General features: G+C 48.2%; 2 protein-coding genes across 2 annotated transcripts in view; one reads left to right on the top strand and one right to left on the bottom strand.

Moving 5' to 3' along the window:
* Positions 1 to 508: 508 nt before the first annotated feature.
* On the bottom strand, positions 509 to 9932 carry LOC142312047 (uncharacterized). The gene is made up of 6 exons (XM_075350922.1): positions 9864 to 9932; positions 9558 to 9734; positions 9352 to 9475; positions 9171 to 9268; positions 5509 to 5596; positions 509 to 3376 (listed from the first exon to the last, which is right to left on the bottom strand). The coding sequence occupies exons 1-6, from the start codon at positions 9918 to 9920 to the stop codon at positions 2325 to 2327; spliced, it is 1596 nt and encodes a 531-aa protein (XP_075207037.1). The 5' UTR covers positions 9921 to 9932; the 3' UTR covers positions 509 to 2324.
* Positions 9933 to 10810: 878 nt separating this feature from the next.
* The window catches only part of LOC142312062 (uncharacterized), a 275265-nt gene continuing 262110 nt past the window's right edge, over positions 10811 to 23965 (top strand). The window contains exon 1 of the mRNA XM_075350942.1: positions 10811 to 10948. The gene's annotated coding sequence lies outside the window, so the exon portion shown is untranslated. The remainder of the gene's footprint in view (positions 10949 to 23965) is intronic.

Genomic DNA, 23965 nt, shown 5'->3' with positions numbered 1-23965 from the left:
TTAGAACAAGTTCCTAAACTGGCGGTATCGGAGTGCCAAAAGCTGTCTCAAATATATCTCATCCACAGGGTATATAAAACTCCCAGTCTACTATTTAAGATGGGACTCAGACCAAACACACAGTGTGTTAGGTGTGGACAGGATGATGCCCATTTGATGCATGTTATGTAGGAGTGTGGACACATTGGTGATTTCTGGAACCAAACCCTGGGACTTATAGATCAAATATATCATATCACAATACAACCGTCGCCCCACCTGTGCCTGTTGAGTCTGTGGGAAGGAGAAGTGGACCCGGATTCTCCAACAGCTCTGGGAATAGCCCGTATCTTGTACCAAGCAAGAAAGCTAATTGCATATCACTGGTTAGACCCTCTACCACCAACATTACCAGAGCTCAAAAACAAATTAAATAACGTCATAAGATTGGAAAGGGGAGTATATTTAAAAAGAAAAACATTGAAAAAGTTTTACAACATTTGGCGGCCATGGATGGAGTTGCCGGGCCTACCCTCTAGTGCACTGGTTCGGGATGCAATGCTGGACCGGTTACTGTTGTGCCTGCAGTGATGGCATGTGTGAGGAAGGGAATTAAAACTAGTCTTTTCTGTGGCGAAGTGGACTTTGAATGAAGAGGTGAGAGAGGACTGGAACGGTTTCATTGATGACTGCACGGAGAGGGAGGGGCGGGAGAGTATAGCAATATGATGTGGAGCGACACGGCTGATGGAGGAGGTGTTTCTGTTAGTCTGAGGCATTATTGCATAATTTAAGTTTTGTTTATTTGTAGAGCCACGAGGTTTGTAGGCTCAAGCTATATAATATAATTATGATTTGAGAACTCTATTACTATATTTACATACATGCAGAGAAAGAACCTGATTTATAAACCACATGTGTTTATCTGTTGTTTATTGTTATCAGTTATATGAAAAGTGAAATACTCTCTGTATCGATCCCTTATGATTTAATAAAAAAAGATTTCATTTAAAAAAAGAAACAATCAATACAAACAATTTTTAATTTTGTTTCATGGTGTTCTACTCAACACATTGTTCTTTATACTTAGGGGCACTTTGCACACTACGACATCGCAAGCCGATGCTGCGATGCCGAGCGCGATAGTCCCCGTCGCAGCTGCGATATCCTTGTGATAACTGCCGTAGCGAACATTATCGCTACGGCAGCTTCACATGGACTCACCTGTCCTGCGACCGTCGCTCTGGCCGGCGACCCGCCTCCTTATTAAGGGGGCGGGTCGTATGGCGTCACTACGACGTCACACGGCAGGCGGCCAATAGGAGCGGAGGGGCGGAGATGAGCGGGATGTAAACATCCCGCCCACCTCCTTCCATCCGCATATCCTACGGAAGCCGCAGTGACGCCGGTAGGAGATGTTCCTCGCTCCTGCGGCTTCACACACAGCGATGTGTGCTGCCGCAGGAACAAGGAACAACATCGTACCGTCGCGTAATCATGGATTACGCCGACGCTGCACCGATGATACGATTACGACGCTTTTGCGCTCGTTAATCGTATCATCGAGCCTTTACACACTACGATGTTGCATGCGATGCCGGAAGTACGTCATTTTCAATTTGACCCCACCGACATCGCACCTGCGATGTCGTAGTGTGCAAAGCCCGCCTTAGAATGAAATCAACATTGTACTTCAGTTACAGACAAGAAGTCGTCATCCTAAGTCATTCTTATCAAAACATTTATGCAGTTGAACAGACAAAAGTATAATGTAATTTACAAATGTATACTAAAGAGAACATAATTAATTACCGTAACTTAAGCAATATTGACAACTTATAATAATGTAATAGCTATAGATTAATTATCTTCATTATCAGTATCCACTGTGGGGGCATCATATTGTGTCGAGGAAGAGATCATGAGAGGCATCATAATGTGCATGCTGTAAGCACTGTAGTGTGGAAAGATCTATAGCTGCTGGCTGGACAGCAGTGTGAGGACATCATACGGTGTGGATACATTCAAAGAGGTATTGTAGAGAGTGGAACGCTGTGTATGCCATAATACACTTCCCTTTTTCTTGGGTTTAAAAGCTGGAAAGTACGCTTTTACATAACTGAGCCTATGTACCGTGACCCAATTGAATACCTGCTGTAGGTGTAGTATTTGGATATTAATTGTCTTCTTGATAACAAATTATCATTGGAAATTACACATATTTTCTAATGCTCATTTAGTGCTCTACATAATATTTCCCTTCTCTTGTAGACGTGTCTTTTTGGTCTATATTATGTATTCTTAAACATTGTTTTTTACGAATTTAATTGAAAATAAGAAAATTGCTACTTCCCTGTGTGAACTCTATTATGTCTAATAGCATTTGATTTTTGGTTAAAACATTTTCCACATTCTGAACATGAAAATGGCTTCTTTCCTGTGTGAATTTTCAGATGTGAAACAAGAGATGGCTTATTTATAAAACATTTCCCACATTCTGAGCAAGAAAATGGCTTCTCTCCTGTATGAATCCTCTGATGTGTAACAAGATTGGATTTCTGATTAAAACCTTTCCCACATTCTGAACATGAATATGGCTTCTCTTTAGTGTGAGTTCTCTGATGTGTAACAAGATTTGTTCTCTTTGTAAAACATTTCCCACATTCTGAACATGAAAATGGCTTCTCCCCTGTGTGACTTCTCTGATGTAAAAGAAGATTTGTTTTCTCTGTAAAACATTTCCCACACTGTGAACAAGAATATGGCATTTCCCCTGTGTGAATTCTTTGGTGTATAAAAAGACTTGTTCTCTCTTTAAAACATTTCCCACATTCCGAACATGAAAAAGGCTTCTCCCCTGTGTGAATTTTCTGATGTTTAACAAGATTTGTTTTCTCTATAAAATATTTCCCACATTGCAAACATGAAAAAGGCTTCTCTCCTGTGTGAATTTTCTGATGTTTAACTAGATTTGTTTTCTCTGCAAAACATTTTCCACATTCTAAACAAAAATATGGCTTCTCCCCTGTGTGAATTCTCTGATGTATAATAAGATTTGTTTTCCACTTAAAACATTTCCCACATTCCGAACATGAAAAGGGCTTACCCCCAATGTGAATTCTCTGATGTGTCACAAGTTGGTATTTCTCACTATAAGATTTCCCACATTCTGAACAGGAAAATGGCTTTGCCACTGTGTGAGCTATTTCATGTTCAAAAGCCCTTTTGTGACTTTTGTTTAGAATATCAGTCTTTAATAAAGCAGAAGAAAGGACTTGCAAAAAAGGTTTATCCGGGATAATGGCATTTTCTTCACATGTCTCTGGTATAATTCTGTGATCATCTGCTATAAAATCTGAAAATATCGGAAATGTCTCTGTGCTCCAGGTACGGTCATCTGAAAATAATAAAACTTATTATTTTTAATAACAGGGCAGTGAAAATGTTATATATTTTATAACATTTCCTTATAAATTGTAATGCAATAAATTATCAATAATACAGTGGACCACAAATCACAAAAATAGATTATATAATGCCAACGGGATGTGCTCTTTCAATCTTCTGAAGCGATCTTCTCCATAGGTTTATGTTCATTGTACCTGTCACCAATCATATCCAGTTATATGTGCAGTAAAGACTCTTAAAAAGTGTCTTTAAGCCTTAGGACTGGAGCCTCCCATCTCCATCTAGACTCCTCATATAAACGAAGTTTCCTTTCCTTTGGCTCATTAGTTAATGTCAGTTTTTGTTGCTAGCAGCTCATAGCAGGTCAGCTGTAGCTGCTTTGAGCCCATGCCCATTTAGGTTTATATAGTGGAGCTTTCCCAGCAGTCCTTGCTGATGATTGAATTAATTCTATTCTGGTCGTTCTGGTGGAAGGAGCTGCTGAGGAATTGTCCTGTGCCCATCCATCTGCTAATTTGGAGTCTGTTGTGAAGCTTGGTGTTTGTTTCCTTCTGTTTATCCCTCTCTCTGTCTTTCCTTTCCCTCCGTGTTTATTAGTGCCGTGGTGGACTAGTGTCTCCTGCCAGCCATTTCACTAGCCAAGGTGTTTGCAGGGCTAGAGAGGGAATAGGTATCCGGCTTAGCAATTGGATAAAACACCCCGTATAGGGACGTTAGGGAGCTCAGCTAACAGCTTGAGGCAAGTTAAGGAGGTGTTGCCTCACCCCTCTTCCTAGGCATAGGGCCCACTGTTGTTAAAGTATTCCTGGTATCCCCCCCTTTGTGATGTTTTTGCAGTCCGTCAGACGCCCGTCCGTCTGAACGCATGTGTCACGCGGTACATACTGACAACTCCTACTCTGTGAGTGACATTATATTTGTCTGTTATATTTTAGAAACAATCAGAATTCATATCCAAAATGATCTGTTCCACAACTAAAGCACACAGAAACAGAGTGGCCTCATTGATTATTACAGTCCATTGATTAGGGTTCATTTATGTGTAATTTTTTTAGAAGGAGAAAGCAATGTTCTGAATGATGTACTTTTTTATCACTTGAAAATTTGATAGGAATAAGAGCGATTGTGCCATATTTATTCAAATTATTTATGACCAATAATAATATTTTTAACGTACTGTTCAGGTTGTTAAGAACAAAGAGACATAAAATATGTTTATTTTTGCAGCTTTATATTCAAATTAAATGTCAGCAGGTTTTTGCTATGTAATCTGAAGACAGCAGGAAGTAGAGGTGGACACACAGGATTCAACTATGTGTTACTTAATACCCTGCTGTGCTGTTTACTGATAATCCTAGGTGGTAAAATCTTCACTATCATTGTCTAGACTATGTTAGTCCCCCCCCCGATTAGCAGCTCACTGCCTATAGACATTGTACATGGAGAGCCTGATGTGGGCGGAGGCAGCTCTCTCAGCTCTGCTGCATTGCTAATTCTAACAACTCTGATTGTGTCATAACTGTTGCACCCAGTAACCTAAGTGAAACACTGTTGGATTTAAGGTCTCTTTGCCTACATCATGCTACTCTCAGATGAGGTAATAAAATCCTGCTGACAGGTTCTCTTTAATAGTAACTATGTAGATAAAAATCTTACTTTTCAGTGCTTATACTGTACCAATGTAGAGAGATGTACCTGTAAATATTAGTATTTTATGTTTATTAAGAAGAAAGCTATTGTGGTTATTAGGCTGAAAAAAGTCTAATACATGACAGTGCATCCTGTGGTTGACTAGTAATGTTTTTGCCTTCCTTCATTCATCCAAAATTAGAAACCGCAACACTAACATGCTTCAAAAGTATATTTAGAGACATCCATTGAGCACAGTGTCTGGTGTTAGACAGGACTGTGAACACAGAAGCATCTCCTTTACTGCAGTTGTAGAGGAGAAACGTTCATACAAAACAGTGTAACAAGAAAAAATCACTTTAAGTACGATTTTGTGATCATAAATCTGCATAAAAAATGCTGCGTGAACCCTAAAAAAATTAACACATAATTTCATAAGTTAGTGATGGAGTAAAATCTGTGACTTCTCTGCATTTAGTGGTCACTACTCACCTGTGCGGTTATTTGTAGGAATCTCTTTCCACCGCTCATCACCCCTCACATATGTCTCTGTAGTATTAATATGGGTCAGATCTTCCTCCTGAAATAAATATTGTAAAAGTCACAGAAAAATGGAGAAGTTGTGTGAAATGATTCAGAAAAACACAAAAGATCATAAATTAATTTGACGACCAAAACTGACAGCAGTAGATATCACTGAGCTCCAATTCTCCTGTATAATCCAACCTGTCACCTCCTAATTTTAACCAGCAGTCTCCATAACCAGAAAATTGTGAGAAGATCCAGACAACATCTAATGTCTATGATCAGCTTTATGCTGTCATCTCCACCAAGTATAAAATATACACTGAATGATCTCTGGACTGTGAAGGTCTGGGAAACAAGAAAAAAATAACTGTCATGTTGGTGGAAGAAATCCACGACTATAAAGGCCACTTTACATGCAGCGATATCGCTAGCAATGTCGCTGCCGACCGCACCCACCCCCGTCGGTTGTGCGTCACGGGCAAATCGCTGCACGTGGCGCACAATATCGTTAGCCCCCGTCACTCATACTTACCTGCCTAGCAACGTCGCTGTGGCCGGCGAACCGCCTCCTTTCTAAGGGTGCGGTTTGTGCGGCGTCACAACGACGTCACACGGCAGCCATCCAATAGAAGCGGAGGGGCGGAGAGCAGCAGAAAGAAAGACACGCCCAACTCGTTGCCAGAGGACGCAGGTACGGTGTTGTTCCTCGTTCCTGGGGTATCACACGTAGCAATGTGTGCTGCCTCAGGAACGACGAACAACCTGCATCCTGCAACAGCAACGATATTTGGGATTAGAACGACGTGTCAATGATCAACGATTAGGTGAGTAATTTTGATCGTTAGCGGTCGTTCGTACGTTTCACACGCAACAACGTCACTAATGAGGTTGGATGTGCGTCACGAATTCCGTGACCCCAACGACATCTCGTTAGCGATGTCATTGCGTGTATAGCCCCCTTTAGACCATTGTGTCATGGTGCACTGTCCTTATACCATGAGGTAAACAGCCCCTATGAAGTGATGAACTCAGGTGGTCAAAATGCTTAGTTAAGGCTAGTTTCACACAACCGGCTTTTTGCCGGATTCGGCGCACTCCAGTACAGTGTATACAATACAATGGCAGTGCGACAAGCTCCGGTCACATGTTGTCATGTGACCGGAGTATGTGACCCGGAAGTTGCCGCGCTGCCATTGTACTATATCACACTGCACTGGAGTACGCCGAATCTGGCGAAAAGACGGATGTATGAAACTAGCCTAAGCCCTATTGTGTCGTCTACAGAATCAGAGGACCTTAGACGTGCCAAAGAAACATTCCTAACATTATTACCCCACCTCCAATGTTAATACCTGACAAGGATACAAGGATTCATGTGCTTGTGCCATATTCTGACCCTCCCATCAGTATGGTGCAACAGAAATCTGGATTCAGCTGACCAATGTTTTTCCACTACTCGTGACAGGATTTTTGTTCTTTTTTGCCCAATTAAGATTTTTCTGTCCATTCACCTTAGATAACAATAACTGGTCATCACCTGCTTTTGCCCCTTTGTGCAAAGTAAAAACTAGTACATTTGGACAAATTAGCTGGACACCATTGCTGTATTCAGCTGCAATCTGTGTGACTGTGCACCACATGCTCCTTCCAATGATTCTTAAGATCTTCCTCCCCAAGTTGTTTATATCCACAAGATTCTCTTACATTGAATGTTTTCCCTCAATCACTACATACTCAGTATGCTATAGACATCATCGCATGTAAAAGCGCATAAGGTTGGCAATAATTTAAGAAATATGTGGTTTAATTTAACATTGGTGACCGTGCCCCATCAAAGATGATCAGTCTTCCCACTCATCATTTTATGCTGCACTCCAGAGTCCTGTGTACATTGCACAGGAAAGTTTCAACTAAGAATAGGCCAATATTTCTAATAAATTGGTCACTCAGTGTATAATAAGTATATACAGTCATGGCCAAAAGTTTTGAGAATGCTACAAATATTAATTTTTACAAAGTCTACTGCTTAAGTTTTTCTAATGGCAATTTGCATATACTCCAGAATGTCATAAAGAGTGATCAGCTTAACAGCAATTACTTGCAAAGTCAATATTGGCTAAGAAAATGAACTTTAACCCCCAAAACACATTTCAACATCATTGCATTCCTGCCTTAAAAGGAGCAGCTAACATTGTTTTAGTGATTGCTCCATTTACACAGGTGTGGGTGTTGATGAGGACAGGGCTGGCGATCAATCAGTCATGATTAAGTAAGAATGACACCACTGGACACTTTAAAAGGAGGCTGGTGCTTGGTATCATTGTTTCTCTTCAGTTAACCATGGTTATCTCTAAAGAAACACATGCAGCCATCATTGCTCTGCACAAAAATGGCCTAACAGGGAAGAGTATCACAGCTATAAAGATTGCACCTCAGTTAACAATCTATCGCATCATCAAAAACTTCAAGGAGAGAGCTTCCATTGTTGCCAAAAAGGCTCCTGGGCGCCCAAGAAGGACCAGCAAACGCCAGGACCGTATCTTAAAACTGTTTCAGCTGCGGGATCGGACTACCAGCAGTGCCGAGCTAGCTCAGCAATAGCAGCAGGCTGGTGTGAGTGCTTTTGCACGCACTGTGAGGCGGAGACTGCTTGAGGAAAGCCTGGTTTCAAGGAGGGCAGCAAAGAAGCCACTTCTCTCCAGAAAAAACATCAAGGACCAACTGATATTCTGCAAAAGGTACAGGGAGTGGACTGCTGAGGACTGGGGTAAAGTCATTTTCTCAGATGAATCCCCTTTTCGATTGTTTGGGACATCTGGAAAACAGCTTATTAGGAGAAGAAGAGGTGAGCGCTACCACCAGTCTTTTCTCATGCCAACTGTTAAGCATCCTGAAACGATTCATGTGTGGGGTTGCTTCTCAGCCAAGGGAATCGGCCCACTCACAGTCTTGCCTAAAAACACAGCCATGAATAAAGAATGGTACCAGAATGTCCTCCAAGAGCAACTTCTCCCAACTGTCCAAGAGCAGTTTGGCGCCCAACAATGCCTTTTCCAGCATGATGGAGCACCTTGCCATAAAGCAAAGGTGATCACTAAATGGCTCATGGAACAAAACAAAGAGATTTTGAGTCCATGGCCTGGAAACTCCCCAGATCTTAATCCCATTGAGAACTTGTGGGCAATCATCAAGAGACGGGTGGACAAACAAAAACCAACAAATTCTGGCAAAATGCAAGCATTGCTTATGCAAGAATGGACAGCTATCAGTCAGGATTTGATCCAGAAGTTGATTGAGAGCATGGCAGGAAGAATTGCAGAGGTCCTGAAGAAGAAGGGTCAACACTGCAAATATTGACTTGCTGCATTAACTCATTCTAACTGTCAATATAACCTTTTGGTACTCATAATATGATTGCAATTATATTTCTGTATGTGATGTAAACATCAGACAAACACAATTAAAAACCAGAGGGCAACAGATCATGTGAAAATATAATTTTGGTGTCATTCTCAAAACTTTTGTCCATGACTGTACTACTGGTGGAAAAAACAAGACTGAGCACAAGATCTTCACAGCCGTCTGCACATCATAGGGAGATTGCATGACACCTTCTCTCCATCTACCTGATGATCCTGAGGAAGATTGGGATCTTCTTGTTTACAGTCCTGTGGAAGAAGAGGACGGTGACATCTCTCTGGTGTTGTCCTCTTACTGGATAGAACTGGAGGAAACACAGACAGAGACTGAATTAATTCTTTACATACAGATAATTATAGGCCGTGTGTATTTAGTCCTGTCTATTACCTGGTGATGTGAGGGGCTGGGGAACCTCCATCATGACGTCCTTGTACAGATGTTTGTGTCGTTCTAAATACTCCCACTCCTCCATGGAGAAATAGACAGTGACATCCTGACACCTTATAGGAACCTGACACATACAATGATACCATCATCCCCCGATCCCTTCATAGCGTTACTGTATAATGTCCCAGCATTCCCAGCAGTGTCACCTCTCCAGTCAGCAGCTCAATCATCTTGTAGGTGAGTTCTAGGATCTTCTGGTCATTGATGTCCTCATGTATCAGGGGGTGAGGTGGAAGCCCTGTGATTGGGCTCAGGGGTCCTCTCCATCCCTCAGACACAGTGTCCTGACAGCGCTCACTAGAGGTCTTCACTACTGTGTAATCCTGGTTATGGAGAAACACATTAATAAACCTCACTACAGACATTTCCAGAGTCCTCACCTCTCCAGTTCTGTCCATCTGTTATTCCCATAGATAAGAATGATGTAATGTGACGTCATCAGAATCTCTCACCTCTCCAGTAAGCCGGAAGAGGATCTCTAGGGTGAGGTGTAATATCCTCTCCACCATCTTGACCCTGTCCTTATCCATCCTTAATGGGTCAATCAGGAGAATTCTCTTCTATAGAAGATCTGAGAGGATCCGATATTGTAGGGACCTGAATGGGGAGAAGATGACGATGTAACATCAGAAAGATCCCATGTAAGGAATCTCCGGAGCTGTTACCGGCTTCACATGATCACTACATCCAGCCCTGCCCCCGGTATAACACACAATCCACATATAGTCACACACAGAGATTTATCACAGAATATCTACAATCCAGCACCAAAGACACAGAACAAATCTTAAAAATAGTCTATAAAAATAACTATTTCTTGTCATTGAGCAACTCGAAGATTTTTTAATATTATCAGCACTGAAGGGGTTAATTCCCCCTGCGCCCAGTAATGGGGAATCTCCACATACCTCCACCTGCAGAGCCGCACACGAGATATATGGTTAAGCCTAGAATGTATGGGCTCCTTCCAGGTTAGTGGGCGTGGCCAGCTTGGTTGGTAGGCGTGACGATGTTATGTCTTGTCTCTACAGGACCTGTGATGATGTCACATGGAGGGGAGGAGTCAGTGGGGGTTACATGACACAGTTTGTCTTACTGTAATGGCTCCTCCCATACATGAGTCTGGTCACATGGGCAAATCATCATCGCAGGTCCTGTAAGCACAGAGCAGCCATATACCTAGTGACGAGTAGCCCGGATCTCTCCGTGATCTACATCACGTGTCTTCCGTCACTAAAAAGTTGCTTTGGATACCAAACGGATCTCTAATAAATTCACGTTCACCTCTGGTGAATACACATATTTAAGATAAAACCCCGCCCACTCTCCGCCAGCCAATGACGTCCTGGTTGGGTGTGGTCTTGATCTGGTGGGAGGGGTTTTGGCTGCCATACATACATGCACGGGTGAGAACCATTCAGAGACTGTACTGTAGTAGGTGGCTGTCACACAGGGGAGCCGGCCCCCATTGTTTACAGAAGTCATTGAGGAAGGACCCATCACTCCATATATCTGGTGTCCGGCTCTGCAGGGGGAGGTATGTGGTAATGTGGAGATTCCCCATTAGGTGCTTTATAGTGCCGTGCTGTAAGATCCATGCATGTTTACCTTTGCTATAATGTAGATGCCTCCCAGCTTGGAAGGACAGGAGACAGATTACATTTAGGGTAATGTCACGGCCCACACACAGGATGATGCCCCACAGTGTCATCCCTCATACACAGGATGATGCCCCACAGTGCCGTCCCTCACACACAAGATGATGCCCCACAGTGCCATCCCTCATACACAGGATGATGCCCCACAGTGCCGTCCCTCATACACAGGATGATGCCCCACAGTGCCGTCCCTCATACACAGGATGATCCCCCACAGTGCCGTCCCTCATACACAGGATGATCCCCCACAGTGCCGTCCCTCATACACAGGATGATGCCCCACAGTGCCGTCCCTCATACACAGGATGATGCCCCACAGTGCCGTCCCTCACACACAGGATGATGCCCCACAGTGCCATCCCTCACACACAGGATGATGCCCCCACAGTGCCGTCCCTCATACACAGGATGATGCCCCACAGTGCCATCCCTCACACACAGGATGATGCCCCACAGTGCCATCCCTCACACACAGGATGATGCCCCACAGTGTCATCCCTCACACACAGGATGATGCCCCACAGTGCCGTCCCTCACACACAGGATGATGCCCCACAGTGCCATCCCTCATACACAGGATGATGCCCCACAGTGTCATCCCTCACACACAGGATGATGCCCCACAGTGCCGTCCCTCACACACAGGATGATGCCCCACAGTGTCATCCCTCACACACAGGATGATGCCCCACAGTGTCATCCCTCATACACAGGATGATGCCCCACAGTGTCATCCCTCACACACAGGATGATGCCCCACAGTGTCATCCCTCATACACAGGATGATGCCCCACAGTGCCGTCCCTCATACACAGGATGATGCCCCACAGTGCCGTCCCTCATACACAGGATGATGCCCCACAGTGCCGTCCCTCACACACAGGATGATGCCCCCACAGTGTCATCCCTCACACACAGGATGATGCCCCACAGTGCCGTCCCTCACACACAGGATGATGCCCCACAGTGCCGTCCCTCATACACAGGATGATGCCCCACAGTGCCGTCCCTCATACACAGGATGATGCCCCCACAGTGCCGTCCCTCATACACAGGATGATGCCCCACAGTGTCATCCCTCACACACAGGATGATGCCCCACAGTGCCATCCCTCATACACAGGATGATGCCCCACAGTGCCGTCCCTCATACACAGGATGATGCCCCCACAGTGCCGTCCCTCATACACAGGATGATGCCCCACAGTGTCATCCCTCATAACACAGGATGATGCCCCCACAGTGCCATCCCTCACACACAGGATGATGCCCCACAGTGCCATCCCTCATACACAGGATGATGCCCCACAGTGCCGTCCCTCACACACAGGATGATGCCCCACAGTGCCGTCCCTCATACACAGGATGATGCCCCACAGTGCCGTCCCTCACACACAGGATGATGCCCCCACAGTGTCATCCCTCATACACAGGATGATCCCCCACAGTGCCGTCTCTCACACACAGGATAATGCCCCCCACAGTGCCATCCCTCACACACAGGATGATGCCCCCACAGTGCCGTCCCTCATACACAGGATGATGCCCCACAGTGTCATCCCTCATAACACAGGATGATGCCCCCACAGTGCCATCCCTCACACACAGGATGATCCCCACAGTGCCATCCCTCATACACAGGATGATCCCCACAGTGCCATCCCTCATACACAGGATGATGCCCCACAGTGCCATCCCTCACACACAGGATGATGCCCCACAGTGCCGTCCCTCACACACAGGATGATGCCCCACAGTGCCGTCCCTCACACACAGGATGATGCCCCACAGTGTCATCCCTCATAACACAGGATGATGCCCCCACAGTGCCATCCCTCACACACAGGATGATCCCCACAGTGCCGTCCCTCATACACAGGATGATGCCCCACAGTGCCGTCCCTCATACACAGGATGATCCCCCACAGTGCCGTCCCTCATACACAGGATGATGCCCCCACAGTGCCATCCCTCATACACAGGATGATTATTATTATTATTATTATTGTTTATTTATAGAGCACCATTGATTCCATGGTGCTGTACATGAGGGGGTTACATACAGAATACATATACAAGTTACAATAGACAGACTGGTACAGAGGGAAGAGGGCCCTGCCCTTGCGGGCTTACATCCTAAAGGATTTTGGGGAGGAGACAGTAGGTGGGGTGTAGGTGGGGCGGCAGCTCCGCACGGTGGTGGGGCGGCAGCTCCGCACGGTGGTGGGGCGGCAGCTCCGCACGGTGGTGGGGCGGCAGCTCCGCACGGTGGTGGGGCGGCAGCTCCGCACGGTGGTGGGGCGGCAGCTCCGCACGGTGGTGGGGCAGTGGCGTCATTGTAGATTATAGGCATTTCTGAACAGATGAGTTTTCAGAGTCCGTTTGAAGTTTGCAAGTGTAGTAGATAGTCTGATGTGTTGAGGCAGTGAGTTCCAGGAGACTGGGGATGCTCGGGAGAAGTCTTGGAGTCGGTTGCATGAGGAGCGAATGAGAGAGGAGGAGAGAAGGAGATCTTGGGAGGACCGGAGGTTACGTTTTGGAGTGTAGCGAGAGATTAGTTCAGAGATATATGGAGGAGACAGATTATGGATAGCTTTGTAGGTCAGGGTTAGTAGTTTGAATTGGATACGATAGACGATTGGGAGCCAGTGGAGGGTCTTGCAGAGAGGAGAAGCGGGGTGGTATTGAGGAGAGAGGTGGATCATTCGGGCAGCAGAGTTAAGGATGGACTGGAGAGGGGCGAGTGTGTTAGCAGGGAGACCACAGAGGAGGATGTTGCAGTAGTCGATGCGGGAGATTATGAGGGCATGCACTAGCATTTTTGTAGATTGGGGATTGAGGAAAGGGCGGATTCTGGAGATATTTTTGAGTTGAAAACGGCAGGAGGTGGTGAGGGATTGGATGTGCGGTATGAAGGACAGGGCAGAGTCAAAGGTCACTCCCCACAGTGCCGTCCCTCACACACAGGATGATGCCCCACAGTGCCGTCCCTCATACACAGGATTATGCCCCCACAGTGCCGTCCCTCATACACAGGATGATGCCCCACAGTGCCGTCCCTCATACACAGGATGATGCCCCACAGTGCCGTCCCTCATACACAGGATGATCCCCCACAGTGCCGTCCCTCATACACAGGATGATCCCCCACAGTGCCGTCCCTCATACACAGGATGATCCCCCACAGTGCCGTCCCTCATACACAGGATGATCCCCAGCAGTGCCGTCCCTCATACACAGGATGATCCCCCACAGTGCCGTCCCTCATACACAGGATAATGCCCCCCACAGTGCCGTCCCTCATACACAGGATGATGCCCCACAGTGCCGTCCCTCACACACAGGATGATGCCCCACAGTGTCATCCCTCATACACAGGATGATGCCCCACAGTGCCGTCCCTCACACACAGGATGATGCCCCACAGTGCCGTCCCTCATACACAGGATGATGCCCCACAGTGCCGTCCCTCATACACAGGATGATGCCCCACAGTGCCGTCCCTCATACACAGGATGATGCCCCCACAGTGTCGTCCCTCATACACAGGATGATGCCCCCACAGTGCCATCCCTCATACACAGGATGATGCCCCACAGTGCCATCCCTCACACACAGGATGATGCCCACACAGTGTCGTCCCTCACACACAGGATGATGCCCCACAGTGCCGTCCCTCACACACAGGATGATGCCCCCACAGTGCCGTCCCTCACACACAGGATGATGCCTGCACAGTGCCGTCCCTCACACACAGGATGATGCCCCCACAGTGCCGTCCCTCACACACAGGATGATGCCCCACAGTGCCGTCCCTCACACACAGGATGATGCCCCCACAGTGCCGTCCCTCACACACAGGATGATGCCCCCACAGTGCCGTCCCTCACACACAGGATGATGCCCCCACAGTGCCGTCCCTCACACACAGGATGATGCCCCCACAGTGCCGTCCCTCACACACAGGATGATCCCCCACAGTGCCGTCCCTCACACACAGATTGATGCCCCACAGTGTCATCCCTCACACACAGGATTATGCCCCCACAGTGCCGTCCCTCACACACAGGATGATGCCCCACAGTGCCGTCCCTCACACACAGGATGATGCCCCCACAGTGTCATCCCTCACACACAGGATGATGCCCCCACAGTGTCATCCCTCATACACAGGATGATGCCCCCACAGTGCCATCCCTCATACACAGGATGATGCCCCACAGTGCCATCCCTCATACACAGGATGATCCCCCACAGTGCCGTCCCTCATACACAGGATGATCCCCCACAGTGCCGTCCCTCACACACAGGATGATGCCCCCACAGTGCCGTCCCTCACACACAGGATGATGCCCCCACAGTGTCATCCCTCATAACACAGGATGATGCCCCCACAGTGTCATCCCTCATAACACAGGATGATGCCCCCACAGTGTCATCCCTCATAACACAGGATGATGCCCCCACAGTGCCGTCCCTCATAACACAGGATGATCCCCCCCCACAGTGCCATCCCTCATACACAGGATGATCCCCCACAGTGCCGTCCCTCACACACAGGATGATGCCTGCACAGTGTCATCCCTCATAACACAGGATGATGCCCCCACAGTGCCGTCCCTCACACACAGGATGATGCCCCCACAGTGTCATCCCTCATACACAGGATGATCCCCCACAGTGCCGTCCCTCATAACACAGGATGATCCCCCCCCACAGTGCCATCCCTCATACACAGGATGATCCCCCACAGTGCCGTCCCTCACACACAGGATGATGCCTGCACAGTGTCATCCCTCATAACACAGGATGATGCCCCCACAGTGCCGTCCCTCACACACAGGATGATGCCCCCACAGTGTCATCCCTCATACACAGGATGATGCCCCCACAGTGTCATCCCTCATAACACAGGATGATGCCCCCACAGTGTCATCCCTCATAACACAGGATGATGCCCCCACAGTGTCGTCCCTCATAACACAGGATGATGCCCCCACAGTGCCGTCCCTCATAACACAGGATGATGCCCCCACAGTGCCATCCCTCATACACAGGATGATCCCCCCACAGTGCCATCCCTCATACACAGGATGAACCCCCACAGTGCCGTCCCTCACACACAGGATGATGCCCCACAGTGTCATCCCTCACACACAGGATTATGCCCCCACAGTGCCGTCCCTCACACACAGGATGATGCCCCACAGTGCCGTCCCTCACACACAGGATGATGCCCCCACAGTGTCATCCCTCACACACAGGATGATGCCCCCACAGTGTCATCCCTCATACACAGGATGATGCCCCCACAGTGCCATCCCTCATACACAGGATGATGCCCCACAGTGCCATCCCTCATACACAGGATGATCCCCCACAGTGCCGTCCCTCATACACAGGATGATCCCCCACAGTGCCGTCCCTCACACACAGGATGATGCCCCCACAGTGCCGTCCCTCACACACAGGATGATGCCCCCACAGTGTCATCCCTCATAACACAGGATGATGCCCCCACAGTGTCATCCCTCATAACACAGGATGATGCCCCCACAGTGTCATCCCTCATAACACAGGATGATGCCCCCACAGTGCCGTCCCTCATAACACAGGATGATCCCCCCCCACAGTGCCATCCCTCATACACAGGATGATCCCCCACAGTGCCGTCCCTCACACACAGGATGATGCCTGCACAGTGTCATCCCTCATAACACAGGATGATGCCCCCACAGTGCCGTCCCTCATAACACAGGATGATCCCCCCCCACAGTGCCATCCCTCATACACAGGATGATCCCCCACAGTGCCGTCCCTCACACACAGGATGATGCCTGCACAGTGTCATCCCTCATAACACAGGATGATGCCCCCACAGTGCCGTCCCTCACACACAGGATGATGCCCCCACAGTGTCATCCCTCATACACAGGATGATCCCCCACAGTGCCGTCCCTCATAACACAGGATGATCCCCCCCCACAGTGCCATCCCTCATACACAGGATGATCCCCCACAGTGCCGTCCCTCACACACAGGATGATGCCTGCACAGTGTCATCCCTCATAACACAGGATGATGCCCCCACAGTGCCGTCCCTCACACACAGGATGATGCCCCCACAGTGTCATCCCTCATACACAGGATGATGCCCCCACAGTGTCATCCCTCATAACACAGGATGATGCCCCCACAGTGTCATCCCTCATAACACAGGATGATGCCCCCACAGTGTCATCCCTCATAACACAGGATGATGCCCCCACAGTGCCGTCCCTCATAACACAGGATGATGCCCCCACAGTGCCATCCCTCATACACAGGATGATCCCCCCACAGTGCCATCCCTCATACACAGGATGAACCCCCACAGTGCCGTCCCTCACACAGAGGATGATGCCCCCACAGTGTCATCCCTCATAACACAGGATGATGCCCCCACAGTGTCATCCCTCATAACACAGGATGATGCCCCCACAGTGCCGTCCCTCACACACAGGATGATGCCCCCACAGTGCCGTCCCTCACACACAGGATGATGCCCCCACAGTGTCATCCCTCATACACAGGATGATCCCCCACAGTGCTGTCCCTCACACACAGGATGATCCCCCACAGTGCTGTCCCTCATACACAGGATGATCCCCCCCCCCCACAGTGCCATCCCTCACACACAGGATGATGCTCCCCACAGTGTCATCCCTCACACACAGGATGATGCTCCCCACAGTGTCATCCCTCACACACAGGATGATGCTCCCCACAGTGTCATCCCTCACACACAGGATGATGCTCCCCACAGTGTCATCCCTCATACACAGGATGATGCTCACACAGTACTGCGCCTCACACACAGAATAATGCCCACACAATACTGCGCCTCACACACAGAATGATGCCCACACAGTACTGCGCCTCACACACAGAATGATGCCCACACAGTACTGTGCCTCACACACAGAATGATGGCCACACAGTACTGCGCCTCACACACAGAATGATGCCCACACAGTACTGCGCCTCACACACAGAATGATGCCCACACAGTGCTGCTCCTCACACAGAATGATGCCCACACAGTGCCTGTTTAAATTTAGGCCTGGTCATTAAGGGGTTAAAGTGTTTTGTTTTCTTTTTCTGACAGACTCCTTTATTCAATCTTTGAAACTCCCCCCTCACAATATAGAAATTAGCAGAAGAGTCTGCATTAGACTAACTGGAACTAGGGTAACTATAGACTAAAGGGTGCTTTACACGCTGCGACATCGCTAACAATATATCGTTGGGGTCACATCGTTAGTGACGCACATCCGGCGCCGTTAGCGACATCGCAGCGTGTGACCCCAATGAGCGACGATCAACGAGCGCAAAAACGTGAAAATCGTTGCTTGTTGACACGTCGTTTATTTCCTTAGGAATCGTTGCTGCTGCAGGTACGATGTTGTTCGTCGTTCCTGCGGCAGCACACATCGCTATGTGTGACACTGCAGGAATGACGAACATCTCCTTACCTGCGTCCACCGGCAATGAGGAAGGAAGGAGGTGGGCGGTATGTTCCGGCCGCTCATCTCCGCCCCTCCTCTGCTATTGGACGGCTGCCGTGTGACGTCGCTGTGACGCCGCACGAACCGCCCCCTTAGAATGGAGGCGGATCACCGGCCACAGCGACGTCGCAGGAAAGGTAAGTCCGTGTGACGGGTTTTAGTGATGTTGTGCGCCACAGGCACCGATTTGCCCGTGTCGCACAACCGACGGGGGCGGGTACGCTTGCTAGCGATATCGGTACTGATATCGCAGCGTGTAAAGTACCCTTAACACCTGGACCGGTTTCACAAATCTCAAGTTTTGCGGTCCGATTTCGATCATGAGACGCTGACTAAACTTTGTCTAAGGACTGAAACTCAACAGCCTCATATATCACTGTTAAGAGACCGAATCCATCCCAAAGCTTCGTCTCTGTCACATACCACAGATATAATGGAGGAAGCTCTGTCTCTGTCAGTTACCTCAGATATAATGGAGGAGGCTCAGTCTATGTCAGTTACCTCAGATATAATGGAGGAGGTGCTGTCTCTGTCAGTTACCTCAGGTATAATGGAGGAGGCTCTGTCTCTTTCGACTATTTCAGATATAATGGAGGATGCGCTGTCTCTATCACTTACCTCAGATATAATGGAGGAGGATCCGTCTTACCTCAGATATAATGGAGGAGGCTCTGTCTCTGTCACTTACCTCAGATATAATGAAGAAGGCTCGTTTTTTGTCGGTTACTTCAGATATAATGGGGAGACTTTCTCTGTCAGTTACTTCAGATAAATGGAGAATTCTTTATCTCTCAGTGTACCCCTCCGTTATGATCCCACTCTGTCTTAGAAAGATGGAGTATGTTCTTTCCTCGGATAACAGCGAAGACTACTATAGACGTTCCACTTCTCTTCATTATAATAAATAATAATAAATCTTTATTTCTATAGCGCCAACATATTCCGCAGCGCTTTACAATTCAGGAGGTTCATATATAAAACCTATAACATGTATATAAAATACAATAATTAGAGGGGAAAAAAAGAGACAACCCTGCTCGTGAGATCTTACAATCTACAATGCGATGGAGTGGGGGGGAGGTACAAGGTACAAGTGCTTATTTACAATGGAAATCCAGCCATCTCAAGGAAATGGGGGATAGATAATGCCTTCCTGGCCGGTTGGCCAGAACCTTGAGATGCATTTGGGTACCATGGAGTTTGACGTGGGGTTATGTTCTGAGAAGACATGGAGGGATTATGGAAATTTAGTTCGGCTACAGAGTGTGATAGGCCACCCTAAAAAGATGCGTTTCTAGGGAGCATCTGAAGCTGACTAAGTTGTGATTTGTCCTAGCTTCTTATGGTAGAGCGTTCCAGATGATTGGTGCAGCTTGGGAGAAGTCTTGGATCTGGGAGTGGGAGGTTCGGTATAGTGTGGATGTTAGTCGAAAATCATTTGCAGAGCGTAGAGAACGGGTGGGGTGATAGACAGAGAGGAGCGTGGAGATTAAGGGGGTGCTGCACTGTGGAGAGCTTTGTGGGTGAGAACAAGCAGTTTGAATTGGATCCTGTGATATATGGGCAGCCAGTGCAATGACTATCACAGAGAGGAACCATCCGAGCAGCGGTTAGCCAGATAGGTGACCCTGGCTGCTGCATTAAGAATGGACTGTAGAGGAGAGAGTCTAGTTAGGGGGAAACCAATTAATAGAGAATTACAGTAGTCGAGTCGGGAGTGGATCAGGGCCACAGTGAGGGTTTTTGTCGTTTCCATTGTGAGAAAGGGGCGGATTCTAGAGATGTTCTTGAGGTGCAAGCGACAGGAGTGGACAAGAGATTGTGTATGGGAGGTGAAGGACAGATTGGTGTCAAGTTTAACACCCAGATAGCGAGCCTGCTGCCTAGGAGTTATCATGATGCCACACACAGAGAGGGAGATGTTGGGTTTAGGGAGGTTAGAAAATGGAGGGAATAGAAGTAGTTCAGTTTTGGAAAGGTTAAGTTTCAGATAGAGAGCAGACATGACGTTGCAAACTGCAGTCAGACAGTGACTGGTATTCTGTAGTACAGTGGGGGTGAGGTCACTGGATAAAGTGTATAGTTGTGTGTCATCAGCATAAAGATGGTACTAGAAGCCAAATCTACTGATGGTCTGTCCAATTGGGGCAGTGTAGAGGGAGAAAAGAAGAGGGCCAAGGACTGAATCTTGAGGGACCCCAACTGTGAGAGGAAGAGGAGAAGATGTGGAGCCAGCAAATGATGCACTGAATGAGTGGCCAGAAAGATTTATGTTTTGTTGCAGCCCGAGAGTGCTGTGATTCGCTGTAAGGGAATGTGGCGCTCCTGAGGCTTCAGTTGCCACAGGGTATTGCAAAACAAGAAAGCCTGTGGAGACACCATCACATGATTCTCAACGTTGGCAGGAAACTAGCCAGGTCTTTCACCGGGAAGGAACAACCACGGGAAGGGCAGTCTCCAGTCAAGGAGACCACCTATGCCAAACATGGTATCCATCCACAGATAGCTGTTTCGGGGTATTTGCCCCTCATCAGTGTGGAGTAGGAAACTGGCTAGTGGGAGCCTTGCCTAGTAGAAGACTACATAAGCAAGGATGGTTGACCTTAGGGAGATCAACATCCAACACTGCGGAGACACCATCATGTTTTTCTCAACGCAGTGATTCTAGAGCAATGCCCCCTGGTAAATATTTAAAACAAGAAAGCCTGAGGAGACACCATCACATGTTTCTCAACGCTGGCAGGAAACTAGCCAGGTCTTTAACCGGGAAGGAACAACCACGGGAAGGGCAGTCTCCAGTCAAGGAGACCACCTATGCCAAACATGGTATCCATCCACAGACAGCTGTTTCGGGGTATTGTGCCACAGGGTATTGCATCTGACTTAAGGTGCAATACTCATTCCGGGTAAGGAAGATGTAAACCACTGGTTTTCACTTACACAACACACACAGCTCAGGTGGTTTCCCACTAGAACTGGGCTAAAGGTGGTCACCATAACAAGGGGGTTTTCCCAGCCAACAGTGAGTCACCAGGAAGGTGGGGGCAGCACAGGGGAAGTGAGAGAACACACAGTTTTTACCTCAAAATAGTCTGAGACTCAGAACAACACGGTCGCTGTAAAGAGTGCTTCAGAGCTTCCACAGTTAGGACTGGGCAGACTGGGAGGAGCAGGAGACAACAATGGAGGAGCTGGCTGACTCCTGTGGGACGTAGGAGAAACACGGTTGCCGAGAGGAAAGCTTCATTGCTCCCTTTGAACTGGCGCAGTTCAAGGTGCAGAGACCGAGGGTGGTGCATACTTTAGGTTGCGCCACCAGATTCTGCCGGACAGCGGGATTTCATGTCTCTCTGGCCACCGCAAGATTCCTGAGCATAGTAGCAACATAGAGTCCAGAGTAGGCCCCAAGAGGACTCGCACTGCCTGCACACGGGACAGGAAGTTTAACACTAAACAGGGGTCCCCAAGCACTTCAGGTCACGGGGATCCACACTATAAAGCGCAAGAAGGAAGGGCCCACAGACTACCGCACCAGTTTTGACCTTTGACTTACCCAGGATCAGCTGGGGCCCATCACGGCGGAAACCAACACTCTAAAGCTATGTGCGCACTTACCGGATTTTGCCGCGGATTTTCTGCGGATTTGCTGCATGTTTCACTACAGAAAATGTTCATACCATCTCTGCAGTGAATCACCAGCAAAACCTATGGGAAAAAAAATCCTGTGCGCACTACGCAGATTTTGACAGCTGCATGTTTTGCTGCGGGATTCCCGCAGCAAAAACAATTGCATGTCAATTATTTTCCGCACGTCGCTGCGGGATTTCACTCCATTGACTCCAATGTAAACGTGAAATCCCGCAGGGAATAACGCAGGCAGCAAATTCTGTGCTGTTCACTGCGTTTTCCTGCGTTATTCCCTGCGGTATTTCACGGTTTACCTCCGGTAATGTACATCGCTTGCCTGCGGTTTGCAGGGAAGTGATGTCATTACAGGAAGAGGAAGTCGTGCAGAGAGTAAACACACACACACATCACAGACACACACAGACATCACAGACATAGAACACACATAGAAATCAAACGGAAATATAGAAAACAAAGCACGTGGCCTCCGCTGTATATTTACTGTCCAGCCGAGGTAAGCACACAGCGGCGGCCCGGTATTCTCAGGCTGGGGAGGGAGAGGGGCAGGGTTAATGTCCCCTGCCTCACTCCCCCTCCCGCAGCCGAGAATATCAGCCGCAGCTGCCCCGGCACTGTCGCATGCATTATGCGGCACTACCGGAGTGTCCCCGGCTCTTCCTGCAGCCGTGTAGCAGTGGCAGTCAGGGTAATACAAAGAGTTAATGGTGGCGGATCACCGCCATTAACTCCCTTGATCATGGCAGCGTCTATGAGACAGCTGACATGATCAACCCGTAAGTAAAGTGAAAAAACACATACACCGAAAAAACCTTTATTTTAAATAAAACACAAACAAGCCTCGTTCACCCTTTTATTAAGCCCTCCCGAAACAAAGCTCCGGCGTAATCCACAGCTCTGGCGTCCTGCGATGCTTACATCCAGCCGCGACTGACACAGACACTGCTGAATGCAGCCTCGCAGCGAGACAGCAGAGGTAACCACAGGGCATTTCCCACGGCCGGTAATGCGAACTCACTGCCGACCGTGAGAAATGCAGAGTGTGCTCACAGGGACTCTATCTATCCCTCTATCTATCTTCTATCTATCCCTCTGTCTATCTATCTATTCTTCTATCTATTCTTCTATCTCAGAATGAAATGACTTTTTTTTTTTCTTTTTTTTTTTTCAATGTGCTTTATTGCATTGAATGCAATAAAGCACATACCAACCCGCACGCGGCAATACCGCGAACAATACCGCAGTAAAACCGCGGCAAACCGCATGCGGTTTTCGGGTGCGGTTTGCCGTGGTTTTTTATCGCGGGTGCAGTAATCTTTGAATACCTGCGGAATTTTCTTGAGAAAATTCCATTTTCCAGTGCGCACATAGCCTAAGGGTGACAACTGAACTGTGAGTAAAAGACCTTGAACTGCAACCACTGTCAACCCATCATTGCCATCGCCCCACTCTCCAGCGCCAATGGCCACTACGACCTCCATCATCCTCCCTGGGGCCCAGCTTCACCTACGGGAAGCTGAACTATTCTAGCTGTGACACCATCCGCCCCAGAGGACATCGACCGCAGTGGCGGCTAATCCCTGGCCGCACACCGCAGGTGGCGTCACGAAACAACCACTACTCCCAACCTCCTCATCCCATCCTTCCTCCCCCTTTTTGGTGTACACTTTGGGGCCACGAAGCCGGGCAGGGCCACCCGTGACA

This window comes from Anomaloglossus baeobatrachus, chromosome 5 (assembly GCF_048569485.1).
Source record: "Anomaloglossus baeobatrachus isolate aAnoBae1 chromosome 5, aAnoBae1.hap1, whole genome shotgun sequence".
Taxonomy (NCBI): domain Eukaryota; kingdom Metazoa; phylum Chordata; class Amphibia; order Anura; family Aromobatidae; genus Anomaloglossus; species Anomaloglossus baeobatrachus.
Note: the sequence above shows the minus strand (reverse complement) of the source record. Positions and strands in the feature narration are given on the sequence as shown.

Coding starts and splice junctions, on each gene's coding strand:
- LOC142312047 (XM_075350922.1), bottom strand. CDS start 9,920: ATGGTGGAGAGGATATTACACCTCACCCTAGAGATCCTCTTCCGGCTT. Junction 9,735..9,863: donor TCTTCCGGCTTACTGGAGAG/GTGAGAGATTCT, acceptor CTCCATAACCAG/GATTACACAGTAGTGAAGAC. Junction 3,377..5,508: donor TCCTACAAATAACCGCACAG/GTGAGTAGTGAC, acceptor TATTATTTTCAG/ATGACCGTACCTGGAGCACA.